Source organism: Simochromis diagramma, unplaced genomic scaffold, assembly GCF_900408965.1.
Source record: "Simochromis diagramma unplaced genomic scaffold, fSimDia1.1 OVJJ01000618.1, whole genome shotgun sequence".
Classification (NCBI taxonomy): domain Eukaryota; kingdom Metazoa; phylum Chordata; class Actinopteri; order Cichliformes; family Cichlidae; genus Simochromis; species Simochromis diagramma.
The window spans coordinates 5,636,269-5,650,225 of NW_024387423.1; the positions used below are offsets into that span (position 1 = coordinate 5,636,269).

The 13,957-nt window shown below is 37.8% G+C and overlaps 1 protein-coding gene across 5 annotated transcripts in view; it reads left to right on the forward strand.

Annotated features, from left to right (window-relative positions):
* The first annotated feature begins 369 nt into the window (after window positions 1–369).
* The window catches only part of adcy2a (adenylate cyclase 2a), a 67,051-nt gene continuing 53,463 nt past the window's right edge, over window positions 370–13,957 (forward strand). Inside the window, exons 1-3 of one of the 5 annotated variants that reach the window (XM_040012869.1) lie at window positions 370–470; window positions 7,731–7,823; window positions 7,920–7,969. In XM_040012869.1, coding sequence (XP_039868803.1) covers window positions 7,742–7,823; window positions 7,920–7,969 — 132 coding nt within the window. In that variant the 5' untranslated portion in view covers window positions 370–470; window positions 7,731–7,741. Of the gene's footprint in view, window positions 471–7,250; window positions 7,970–13,957 lie in introns of those variants that run through there. The other 4 variants (XM_040012868.1, XM_040012866.1, XM_040012867.1 and 1 more) reach the window with 4 other exon arrangements.

Below are 13,957 nucleotides of genomic sequence, written 5' to 3' on the forward strand. Positions count from 1 at the left end.
TTTATGTCTGGCATATCATTGTATCATATGTGGATAGAACAACAATTAAGATGTGTTGTTTGGGGACCAAAAAAGACTGCTTGTCCAATACAAAATCCCCTTAAAAACCTAGTGTTGTAGGATATAGTAAGCCAATGTCTTCACTATGGGTTTACTGCCAGTTTAGTATTCCCTGTCACATCTTCTAAAATATTTAAGAGATGGCGCTGTTTCCCCTTGTTAAAAGAATAAGATATCTTGTTCGCACTATAATACATTTGACCATGAGTAAAAATGAATAAATTTTAATGTAAAACTGCAAAATCCAGACTTATTTTTCTTTTTGTCTTCCCTTATTGGCAAAAATAAATACCTACTGATTGGACGGAAATGGCCAATCACTTCCGGTATTTTGGAGCAGGCGCCCTCTGCTGGACTGGCGCGAAACAATTTCCAGATCAAATGGGAGCAAACGAGGAGTTTGCGTTAAAGTAAGTTATCGAACATTTCAAGAAGATAATATTTTAAAGAGAATAGGTATGGTATTTAAAATCTAAAAATATTTGCCAGTTGTATAATTGCTTCGTCCTTGTTGTGACATTAGCACAGCTGCCATCTAATTACACTTACCAATAACAGCTCACTTTTACTCTTTTCCTAAAAAAGAAACCCCAAAGTGTGAAGTTTTTGACGTGATTAAAAAAAATAAGCCCATTATTTTATTCGCACTTTTTGTGGCATATTGCATTAGGTGACAGTAAACTGAGTTCAGTGTTCCGCTGTGAAAACACACGGGTAATTGCCTTGGCTGACAAAGTGAGAGCTCCAGCGCAGCGTGCTGAAAGTTTTTGTATGAGAATTGTTACCACATGTGAATTTTGAAAGTCATTGAGAACAAGCATGCTCTATTTAATTTTTTAAACGTCATATGTTTTTCATTGCTCATTTTATGTTAATTTCATAGTGACATCTTGACCTAGCAGTCTTCTTGTAAGTGTTGTTGCTATTGTGTCAGCTTTCTTCTGCTTTGCACCATGGGCTGCTTACCTCCACCACATTAGCAGATACTTTCTCTCAACACAGCTGCTTCTGGTTCAGCTCCAGCTCTCGTTTGAAGCTTCTTTTAGGCCAGGATCTTTGGTTTCCCACAGTCTTTTAATCATGCTTGCCACAGTGTTAACATTAGGAAACTTCTCCTGACAGATAACACCCTCAGGGTTAGCACTGTTGACATCCCTGATGCATCTAAAGCTTTAAGACAGGTGGCTCTCTTTATACTGTCTATAGAGAGATTTGTTTTCCTCTCTGTTGGTCTTCTACACAAATATTACTGTCCTCCTCAAGGCCTTTTGATGTGTCACCTCTGGTAACGCCCACCATCCATGTGCAAATCTTGTGCAAATAGAATGACTTACCCTGTGACTGATATATTTTTGGTGTGTTTTTTTTGTTTGTGTTTTTTTTTTTTTGCTTGTTTTTGACTGAAGTATTTTTGGAGTATAGATTTTAGTATTATTGCACACAATATGTTGACACAACAAACTAACTATTTAGATACAAAATCCCAGCACACAATTTGGAAACCACTGATGTTGAATTTGATCCCAGAAAGGCAGATTGTAACTCTTATTTTGAAAGTCTAACAATATGAGTTTAGGATGCCTACCTAAAATAATGATTTGTGATGTTTAAATGCCATTTATATGTCCAGACAAAAATGAGAAATAGCCTCATAAACTATTTTGTCTTTTTCAAACCTTGTTACAAAGAGCAGAGGTAATCGTAAGGTGTTATTTAACACTATTAGTAATATTGTTACTCTTGCTCCACCTGCTGTCCCTATTTTTTCACATGACGTGAAATAATACTTGTCCATCAGCATCTTCATTGTGTGTTCCTGCATCAGCTCGGCGTGCTATTTCAGAAAGTTTTCACCTGTTTCTTTACTGAAGATGGTAAAATTGGTTGACTCACTGAAAGATTCCTCCTCTTCTCTCTCCTGTTTCAGTCTATTGGTCTTTGAGTGCTCACTATGATCAACACATTACTGGTTCATTCTACAGAAACTGCTCTTCTTAGTGTGTCCAGTGGCATTTTGTTGTAAAGTGATGCAGGAGAATGTTTCGTTTTGCTGATGTTAGACCTTACCTCTGCTTTTGATATTGTTCATATTTTGCTGAAGAGGCTCAGATATTGGGTGGGTGTCTGGTTCTCCTTTGCATCATTTCTACCTGAATGATGCTTTTCTGTGGCTGTTTCTAAGTACAGCTCCTTTGCCACTTCTCTTACATACAGTGTGCCACAAGATTCTGTTTTGGGGGCCTTCTATTCATTCTGTAGCACATTTTGAGCACCTTTAAGGAAATTTTTTTATTACTGCTATGCAGATGACATTCAGTTATATATCTGAGGTTCTTAGTAGGAAATTTGTCAGAAGCACAAACAGGGACTTCATTTTTTCTTGAACTCAATGAAAAAGCTGAAGTCCTTGTTTGTGCCCCTGACAAATTTTCTGCCTAAAGGCCCCTCGCCTCATCTTAAACTGTCAGAGCAACTGGTTTATCTCTACGAAAACTAAATAGAAAAAAAGGAAACTCAATATTTTGACCACCCTTTTGCTTGACATGAACTGGAGTTAAGGATTTGGTTGCCAATCGATATTTAGTGTCATTGTAATTAGGGCTGGGTGATATGGCCTAAAATTCATATCGCGATATAATTTGAAGCATGTGCCGTAACGATATATATCACGATATATTCTTCTATATAACGTATTTTCCACACTATAAGGCACACTTAAAATCCTTTAATTTTCTCAAAAATCGAGAGTGTGCCTTATGTATGAATTCTGGTCGTGCTTACTGACCTCGAACCGATTTTGGCTGCAGAAATCTGTTAAAAAATGTTTTAGTACAACTTTGGTAAGCTGCACTGCTTGATGGATTGTCAGAGCATTACGGCTGCCGTAGTAAGGAGCTTCGCGGAGTAATCTGGGTCCAAAACTCCGTTCCCTTCAGGTCCCAAAGTCAAATGAATACTGAGAGTGAAAAACGGTCTAAATTCTTTCATCTTTAATGAAACCATCAGCGTTGCTGCTTTACCAGGTGTAACAATTAAGTTTAACATTCAGGCATCCATGAAAACAGAATTTATTAAATTTAACGGAGTTAGAAGTTAACAGGAAGTTAGCTCGCTAGTTTCCACCTAAACATTTCATACCATGTTCTGGCTAAGAGATTTTTGAAACTAATTAAAACGTACAGCTCTGCTACCACTTCCAAAATAATGAAGACAGAAAACTAAACAGCAGTGGCGTTTGCAGGGTTACTGAAGTTGGACTACCTGGTATATAATGTTGTGCTACGTGATTGCTAGCAACACAGCTATATTAGCATAACATTAGCAAAGTGAAGCCTGGCGGATGAACGCCAGCTTTTTTTCCACTCGATAAAAGTTAACGTGAGGGATTCTGGTGGTTACAAACAAATGCAATCGCATAGCAGGATGCTATACACGGGCCAAACTTCAGTCAGGAGAACAACTGAGATTATTCAACCACAATACAAGGTTAGTTATTAATATACTGCAACATAGAACAGCTGCGAGAGAATTCAATATTAATGAATCAGTGTTACGGAATCGCAGTTTTTGGCTTTCCCCATATTTCAAAAGTGCTTCATCTCTTTGCTATGACTCTCGCATAATTTGCAGATGATAATTGTTTTAGCCACTGCGACGCTTTCGACCAAAACAGGCGTAGCTTGATGACATCATCAACATGCGCTATCGCGATAGAGCGGCATAGTCAAAATCTCTATCGTTGGCCAAATTTATATCGTTTCTATCGTATATCGTTTATATCGCCCACCCCTAATTGTAATTGTCATGCAGGCAGAATGGTCACTGTCCTCTTTAGTTTAAGATGCAGACCATGTTTTCCAAAAACAATTTCAAATTTTGATTCATCTGAGCACAGAACAGCTTTCCACTTTGCTTCAGTCCATTTTAACTATGTTTTTTTGGCCAGTGAAGATGGTGAAATTTCTGGATCATGTTGAGATATGGCTTCTTTTTTATATTACAGAGCTTTAAAATGCATCGCCTGTAAAAACAAGAACTGTTTCCAGATACTGATTTCTACAAGTGTTTCTGAGCCCATACATTCATTGACATGACCGAATCATGCCCATTTTTAATGCAGTGGTGCCTCAGGGCCTGAAATTCATGAGCATTCAATATTGATTTTCAGCCTTGTGCCGTGCACAGATTCTGTAGTACTTATCATCTTCTTTTGATTGTATGTACTGTAGATGATGAATTCCCAAAAATCTTTGGGATTTAATGTCAGAAGATTTTTCTGAAATTGTTTCACAATTTGGAAATGCAGGTTTTTGCAGGTTAGTGAATCTGCAGATTATGACTCACTTTTGTTGATGCCATCAAGTTAAAAATGAGGAAATGTTTTTTCCTAAAATCGTATGTTTACTCATTTTAAAAACTTTGTTTTTTTAAATATATATATATTCCACTGTGAATAACATATGGATTCATGAGCCTCGCATTTATTTTTTTTATTTTTTATTTTTTTTAACACTTTATACATTGTCCCAATTTCTGCAGAATTGAGGTTATAAAACAACAGGATTGTTTTGGTCAAAGAAAACTATCATCTTTCCTACATAAGCTGCCAGTGTCACCTACAGCATATGGCCATATCAAACTATAATAATGTTACTGAGAAAAGATGAGTGAAAGAAGAGACGGGACGTAAGATGGTAGCAGAAAGTAGGTCAAGATAGAATGAGCTCACCAACTGGAGGCATGATGGGGGGAAGAGGGAAGAAAGGGAAAATAAAAGGCATGTGAAAAGGGAACCTGAATTGTGATGTGGAAAAAAAAAAAAAATGAAGGGATAGGAAAATATTGGATGAAGTAGGGGAACAGAAGTTGAAGCTCACAAAATGGATATACTTTTTTATACCCTGAAAAAGGATAGAAATATGAATTTGAAGGAGAGAATATCTAAGGATTTCTTTGGGACATGATGGGGAGAGGATGAAAGGTGCGAGATGGAAGAAGGGATTGGAATGCAGGAGCAGAGACAGCGTACTTGTGGAAAATGAGCTGGGAAAAACCTGGGTATGAAATAAGAGGTGAAGGCAGAGATGAAAGCTAAGAGAAAATGGGTGAATAAAATGATGCTATGATGTGCAGGTACTGATGAAGACGAGCGAAAAGAATAGTTTAGCAAAGAAAAGCAGGGTGGCTGTGGTTCAGGACAAATCAAAGCTCCATGTTGCAGGCAGGATACTAGTGCCAGATATTTAACTCCAAGCTGAGCACTGTAAAAATGTGAATTTGTTTTATAAAAACTCTTTGAGGGATACATTCCTGTCCATTTATGAGGGAGGTGTAGCTACATTTTTTTTATAACTACTGCCCACAAATATTCTCAGCTTCATTTGGAATGAATAAGTATCATGTTTTCCCGTCTGCACATTATCTCTAAATTAGCTTAATTGGTCACATTGCACTCTATCCTTATAACAATATTAAAATAATTTATTTATAAGGAAGCAGGAAAAAATCTTTCATTTGCAGCATATTAAATCATCAATTAATAACTGATTTATTGTTATGTTTAGGTGATATCCAAACATGGAACTACAGTGCAAGAAATATTCAGATTTTCTGTATTGATGACGGCTGGCAGATACTGTGGCCCTCAAAGCCGTGCCTGGATGTGCCTGAAATTCTTAAACTGTTGAATCAGATAAACTCAAATTTGCCAGTTCTGATGTGTTCACACTCAAAGCTTCAAGCCTTAAATATGGAAGTTGGTGGAACATCTTGACAGGTTAGCCTACCGTTTAAAGATTATGTGGCATGCTGGTTGTTCAGCAATGATACAAATAGTCAAATCCTTTTTTTAACAATAGAATGCAGATACAGGGAAAATAGCTTTGATACTCTGTGATTTTTTTTTTTTCCAGTTGGAGCTGAGCTTTGTACAATAAAAATATATCATCAGTATGGCTTAGCAGTCTCCATTTGGTCAGGCAGTCCCAGAGTTGATAAAAATGTGAGCTGAACTCTCTTCAAACATAAATGTTAAATTGTTGATATTGGAAAACTTTACGAGTAGCTCACATATAATTCTTTAGTAATGATAATTTATTTTAGGGCTCCTCAATCAAATCCAGATAATTTTAAATCACATCACCCATTTCATCTCCAAGACCAAATGTTTTCATTATTTTCTGTTTTGCAGTTGAAAAATGTTACAGTCACATGCTAAACCCTTCAGCATTACATAGGGTATATTTGTAGTTTTAATATTGAAATTATATATTTGTTGTCTATTATTGTTTTTTCAGTAATATGTCATTTTGCTGTGCAAACTCAGCCCACAAATGAGGTTGTTCAGGTTTTAGGGGATTAGAGGAACCTGTCATGATTTACTCATCTTTGTAATGACAGTGGTTTGGCCAGCACCACCTTTTGGTTGCCCCCTGTGTGTGTGCGTGTGTGTGTGTGTGTGTGTCTGTGTGTTCCTGTCTAGCTATCTTTGTACTATATATGTGAGAACCAGCAGTCACTTGTAAGGACACACAACCCGGTCCTCACATTTTTGAAGGCATTTAAAGGCATTTTTGAGGCTCAAAATGTGGTTTTAGTGTCAGGGTTACAATTAGGTTATGGTTAGGGTAAGGGGCTAGGGAAACCATTGTGTCAATGAGGGTCCTCACTAAGATAGCTGAACGGGGTTGTGTGTGTGTGTGTGTGTGTGTGTGTGTGTGTGTGTGTGTGTGTGTGTGTGTGTTGGCATTTGTGCATGTGCATCATTGCAGGAGTACACACACAGGATTTGAGGAGATGCCATGTATGTACAAGTGTGCCAGTTTTCAGTTTTTCTGGGCAGGCACATCATTGCTCATACTCGTAACGTCCTACTATACATTGATAACAAATTTATTTGGATATTTTTTAACCTCAACTGAGGTTCTGTTTTGTAATCTGCAGTTGGGGGAAAAATGCAAATATGCATGTTTTGACAAATGTGTTATTTGCTTGGCTATTTATTAAGTAAGAGAGGCAAAGGGGATAACTGAAAAAGAATTGATTTAATGATATGGTTTATCGCTGCTCTGAAAATCATCATCATCATCTGGGTTACAGCTCTAGGACTGGGCTCAAACCCATGTTATTACAAATAATACCACATAATGCATTCTCCATAAATGTCAGTTTCTCTGCTCCTTTCATTTTTCTACTCTTTCATTCACTTGCTGACTTTTCCCCGCTGCTGCACCTTCTTTTTCTTTCTCCCCTCCCCCTTAGCCCTCTCTCCCTCCTCTTTCCCTCCACTTCCCTCCCACTTTTCTCTCTCTCACTCTAAAGAGCACTCACTGCCTGCACTTCTCTTCATTTTCCACCCCAACATGTTGGCAGGAGGAGAAAGAGGAGGATGTTGCGCTCTACCCTTGGTGCGTTTTTGCCACCACTCCGGCCAGCGCACACTGCCTCTGACTCAGACTCAGCCTCAGCTTTCAGCCGTCCCCGCCTGAAAGACTTGAGAGGGGAGGTGGAGAAGGACTCGAAGACTAAGCTGGAGCTTAGGAGCTCTCACTTCAGGGTCCTCAACAGGAACAACAACAGCAGAAGAACAGAAAAGAGCAACTGCTCCTCATCTGTGGTGGAAACTACTCATACCTCAGCAGTGACCACCTCCTCTTTTTCCTCCCTCTCAGCTCCAAGATCCATGTGGCAGGAGGCTATAAGGAGAAAGCGGTATCTCCTTGACCGGACAGGGGAGTCTGAAGTAAACAGAAGAGGAGGTGGTGGTGAAGTGAAGAGAAACAAGTCCCCAGACTGGCTGTATGAATCATACTACTGTATGAGCCAGCAGCATCCTCTGATTGTCTTTTTGCTCCTCATAGTGATGGGTGCCTGCCTGGCTCTGCTGACTGTGTTCTTTGCTTCAGGACTGGTAAGCTGCTCATTCAAAACACACAGAAACAAACACACACATGCAGACTTATGTATGTGTAGGAAATGAATATTAAACAGTTGCATTTATTGAAGTGGATGCAAGCCACATACTGTATAATGTATATATTATATAATGTATAGTGTACATCCTATAAGTATTCATGCAAATGGGGTCACCGAAACTGACTACACACAGTTTGTTTGTACATACATGCTTAGGTTGTCACAGCATGTCTTTATTGCAAAACTAATGTGAGGAGAAGGGTGAGATAAAGGTGAGAGGGGATGCAAGGGTCTTAGTTATTTTATGAGCTCATAGCTGCAGAAAGATCTGTTTCCTTTTTTCACTATTTTCATGGAGTATGTTTTCCGGAAAAATCTGAAAATTCATAAAGTGAAAAAAGGCTCTAAAATAGCACAATATAAGTGCTTATGGTCATTGGCTCTGCTTCCATTTTTGACTGTCCTTCATTAGCTTCCTACTTTCATACTGTTATATAACTAAGAAAACAAGAACTCTTTAGACATTGGCCGAATCTAGAAAAGTGTCTCTCTCCTACTGTCTCTGCTGTGTCTGTTGTTTTGAAGTGATCAGTCTAAAACATACAAAGACACAGTATTGCATAGAAAGCACTGGCTCACAGAGCACATATCACATAATATTTAGAAAATATTGCATAGTAACCTGATGAGCTCACTAACATGTGGTTGGAAAGTCAGCTGTTGCAGTTCCTTGCATGGACAATCAGTTAGAACGAAACAAATTCATAAATGTCGGATTAGGTAACAAATGACACATCAAAAAGGCTGAAATCTTATGAGCGAGCATATCATAATCTGGAAACTTTCAAATTTTTAGTTAAGAATGTTTTAATAATGTTACATACATTTTTAATTGTTGCATATTATAATATTAGTGGTATCCATGGGGTGGGATGAGGTGAATGTGCGTCCTAAAATGACAAAAATTATCTTTTTTTTTTTTTTTCAAAAATTAGCTTTTATTCAACTGTGAGTAGATATTGAAGCATGTAGATATTGTGCAGTTCACATATCATCACTATTTTATAGTTCAGGTGTTAGGACCAGGTTGAAACCAGGTGGTAGCTTTCAGTGGGGGCTCATACCTAATTACTGAAACAATAACATTAGCAGATTACCAAGATTCAGCACTATCAACTAAGACTGGCTGACACTGCAGCACGGTGTAAAGGTTCAACCAGCTCTGATGGGATGATAATGGCTCTGCCTTTACGTTATTAAAAAGACCTGTGCTCATACTGCTTTTCTTACTGTGCTAGAGTTACAGCAAAAACACAGTCACTCTTTTCTCAACTTTTACTGCACTCCAGTACAGTTAAAAGCAAAAAAAGCACAATAAAATATAAAAAAACATATAAAAGCATTTATCCAGTGAAGATAAGTTAGGTTTATTACTAAAATAGGCAGTACATTGTGTTTGGAAATGAGAACTGCAACAAAATACTTGTTTAAAAGCCGTGCAAAAGTCATTCAGAAATAAAGATAGGTAGGGATTTACTACTCTGTGAGAAACTGCTTTACATTAATTTAATGGTACAATAATTCCAATGGGGGATAATATACTTGCAAACAAAAGGTCTGAACAGCACTATGACTTACAGATGACTACAATAAGCAGTTTCCTATGGTTAGTTGGTGTGTTATCTGAAATTTAAAAAATGTAAGATTTCGTTCAAAAACCATGGATGGCTCTTTCTCTATGCTATAGAGAATGAAGACCGTCTGGCTTGTTCTCAGGTCAAAGTTCAAAGGTCAGTTCCTTGATGGTAGCATTACTGCTCATTTAGTAATTTTTGGAGAACATCTTGCTTATTTCAGCAAGAAAAACAGCATTTCACATTTTCCATCAGCATGATTGTGTAGTAGGCGAACTGGTGCTAAACTATACTGTCTACAGTGCAGCTTGTATTGAAAACACTCATACCATTATGCAATGAAAAGAATGGCAAATATCAAGCAATAATATGGGAATATTATGCTTTCATAACAGCATTTGGTCCCCTCAGTACCCAAACACTTAGCAAGGTGCTGTTAAAACAAGAGGTGATGCAGCACTGTGGGGAAATAAGCCTCTGTCTCAGGTTTTTAAAACATGTTGCTGGCATCAAATTCAAAAACAACATTGGATATATTATAGTTGTACTGTTTTCAGTTAAATATATGCTTCGAAATTATGTCTGAACTACAGAAAGGTCGTGCAGGTCATTGCTTTGACACTAGTACTGGGAGTCAGCAGTTAAATAGTGCCCTCTTTCTTTTATCAAATCAAGAATAATTTTAGAATAATAGATTTATAGTTTGAATTTCTAACCACTATTGAAACAAATCATGATACAAGTTTTCCAAACTACATTATAAATATCATGGATACACTCTCTTGTAATAGTGATGTTATGGGTTTCCACATGGAGAGATATTAAGGTAGTTGGTCATTCTTAAGATACCTTAGTCTCAGCCTGAAGGATAACTTCATCTTGACCTTATTATTTAACACAAATGTTTAACTAGATCAAAATATAGAAGTATTTTTAACCCCAAGGTAAAAGCGCCTAAAACCATTAATAATTAACATAAAGCAAGAAGCATAAACCAGAACCAACCAAGAGTCTTTTGAAACTGTAGTTTTAGGAAAACAGTTCTATCAAATAAAAATATAAACAAAAACATTAACAAATATCTTTTTAATGTTTTTGTTGGTACACAGTGAATAAATCTTTTCCTGCCCACTGCTCAGACTATCTGTTTCAACATCTTCTGCCTTCTGTTTTTTATTTTTATGTATTTATTTATATATATATTTTTCCTCTGTCCCTGTGCTGGATATGCATGAATTTTCTGATTGCTATTTTTTTTCTCCATCATTCCATTCTTATGCCATCTATCACCTCCTCATATTTCTGTCTCTCTTTTTATTCATATCCCATCATCCCTCCATCCTCCTAGCTGGCTGACCTAAATCCTGTGCTGTTTTGGAGCTCTGCTCTGGGCGAGACAAACTCTATGTGGCTTTCTGCAGCCACACACATCCTCTCATGTCCCAGTGCATTGACTGCGCATGAGAAAAAGACAGAGGATAGGTGGGGGTAGGGGGGGGCTAAATAAGGAGAAGGAGAACTAGAAAAAGGATAAATGCAAAGAGAAACATTGTTAAGCTAGCAGAATTACAGGACACTTTTGAAAGAGTTGATTGAAAGAATAAAAATCGTTTTAGTAATTACGCTGCAGTGAATGAGAAGTACACATTTTAAATTAACTATATGCATGACTATGCATGACTACTTTTTTTACGCACTAGTTGAAATGAGAATTTAAACAGTCTTAATTGTTGCTGTCAGTCTGGATTATGTTTTGCTTCGTATAGTGGATATTTTTAATTTTTAAATGTGACAATCGTGTGCATGGATGTGGAAGCTATTTTATGAGGCTCTCTTAATATCATCACGTCTGTGAATCACGTATGTTTTTAAATTAATATATACTGAACCAGCATTGGAAACAGTTATTCATAGAACTGATTGATTTATCTCAAATGTTGGAAATTTTTTACAGATTTCATTTCCTCCAAAGGAAAATATGATATGATATGACACATCAGCCTCCATGTCCCTGTCCTGACCCTTTACCATCCCCCATCATACCACTGTGAAACCACTGATGGGGTGAAGCCTGGCAAAGCCTGGCAGCTCGTGTCTCACTTTAACATCCTATACCTTGGAGAAGCTCTTGAATATTTTATCAGAACTTGCATATCAAAGTGTATTTAAGAAATTAAACATGCCTATAATGAATACTTCAGCTAATTACTAATTAACGACTTTTGTATCTGTTTTTGTTTTGGACCGTGTAACATCCTGTCACTTTAATTTATTCTATCATTGCACACTGAGAAGAGGATATGACAGGACATGGATACATGTATTGTTATTGAACAGCTTATTATCTATAATATAATAACACAGTCCTGTGAAAAAACAAAGTAGACCCTTACTGCTTCCATAGGAATCATGAAAGTACATAGTAGTCAGGCGCTGCTAGTCAAATGTACTGTTTTCCTCCTCATGACCACCTCTATAAAGTTTTGGAAATTGGTGTGCATTGCCACAATCTTCCCAGGAGTTAATCTCCCAGAAAATACATCCCAAAGTCAGACTGTGCAATTCTCAAAGAAACTACAAAAAATTCAAGAACGACATCTCAGCCTCTACAGGCTCAGTTTGCATGTTAAATGTTAAAGTTCATAAAAAATAAGACTGAACAAGTATGGCTTATTTGTAAGAGTCCCAAAAAAAGCCCCTTCTTTCTCTAGTAGCACAGCTTAGGATAGCAAAAGTGCCTCTGAACAAACCACAAGATTTATTGAACAAGTTATTTCTGGTGAAAACCAAACACAGCATTCCAGCACAAATACTTCACCAGCTGCCAAGCACGGTGGTGGAGGGCTGATGATTTGGACTTGTTTGCAGCCCCAAGACCTGGACAGGTTCCACTCATTCAGTTAGTTATGAACACCTCTTTATAGCAAAGCATTTTGGAGTGAAATGTGATGCCATCTGTGCAATGGCTAATGCTTGACCAGAAGGGACTGCAAAAGGACAATGATCCTATGCATGTCACCAAGGACGGTTTAATACAGGTTCTACTTTAAAAAGGGGAACCTTCTTAAACGGGAATAGCAATATTGGAGCCAGAAACAATAGGAAATTTTAAAAATATAATTTATTTTGCACATAAACAGTAAAATACCCTGGCCAGGGACAACAATTATTAAAATAGAATAAAAGAGCAATACACGTGTCAGGTGTCTCGCCCCTCACTGACATCCGGCGTACTTCTGCCCGTCCCGCAGCTGCGAATCTCCCACACCGCTGCAGAATATTCCCAGTTGCCCCTCTGCAGCCCACTCGCCAGCACCTCCAACGCTATTGCTGTCGCCAGTTAAGCTTCTCTCGAGAATGTCCTCTGACCTGCGACCTCCTCAGTTGCCGCTGCCGCCCACTACTTCGCCATCTCTGCTGCCCTCCTTCTCCTGACCTGCAAGGCCCTCTTATTGGGCCTCTGTGACCTCCCAGGTGTGCCAAGTTAGTAATCAGGGAGGGGCGGAGTCTCTCCATGACAAGTCAACAAGAAATACAATCAAAAACATGCAATAATACAAGAAAGCTGTACAATATTAAAAATAGTAAAACACAGCACTCATGCAAGATGAAAAACCCAGTTAACTTGTCCATTTCCACCCTGTGACATGCACTGCAGCAAATCTATAACAGAATGGCTGAAAAAGAAAAGAATTGAGGTGTTGCAATGGCCGAGTCAAAGTATAGAGCTCAATTCAACGGAATTGCTGCAGAGAGCTGTGAATGAACAATACTGTAGGTTTTTGCTGCCAAAGGTGGTTCTGCAATTCACTGAATCATGGGGTGCACTAAGTTCCCACAGGACTTCATAGGAATTTGTGAACTCGTGATTTATCCTTTGGGGGCAGTTTTACCCCTTTTTCTTTTTTTTCTTTTTTTTTAGGTTATTTGCATTTTGTTTGGTTTGTTTTTTTTCTCAATCTTATGCAAACAAAATTGTAAATATGGAGATTGGTTAAATTCGGTTTACCAGGAGCTGTGATACAGTGTTTTCTTTAGGCTCATATATTTGTGTGTAAGTGTTCATTTATATCCACAGTCCCTAGTTAGTTTTTATGGCAGGTGTGTACATTTGCATGCACACATCTGCCTCGGTTACTCTATTTTTAGAATATTAAAGCAGAAAGAGACAGGGAAATGGCTTTTTATTACAAAGGTTGTTTTGTGTCCTCTCGAGAAATCTGCCCTTTGAATTTGTAGGAAAGGGTATTTTACTCCGATTATTCTTCAGTCGTCTGATAAATTCCCTTCCCTCTTAAAATGTCCATCTACATGTCTCACTTTTTTCTCACCTTTCTGATGCTCAATTT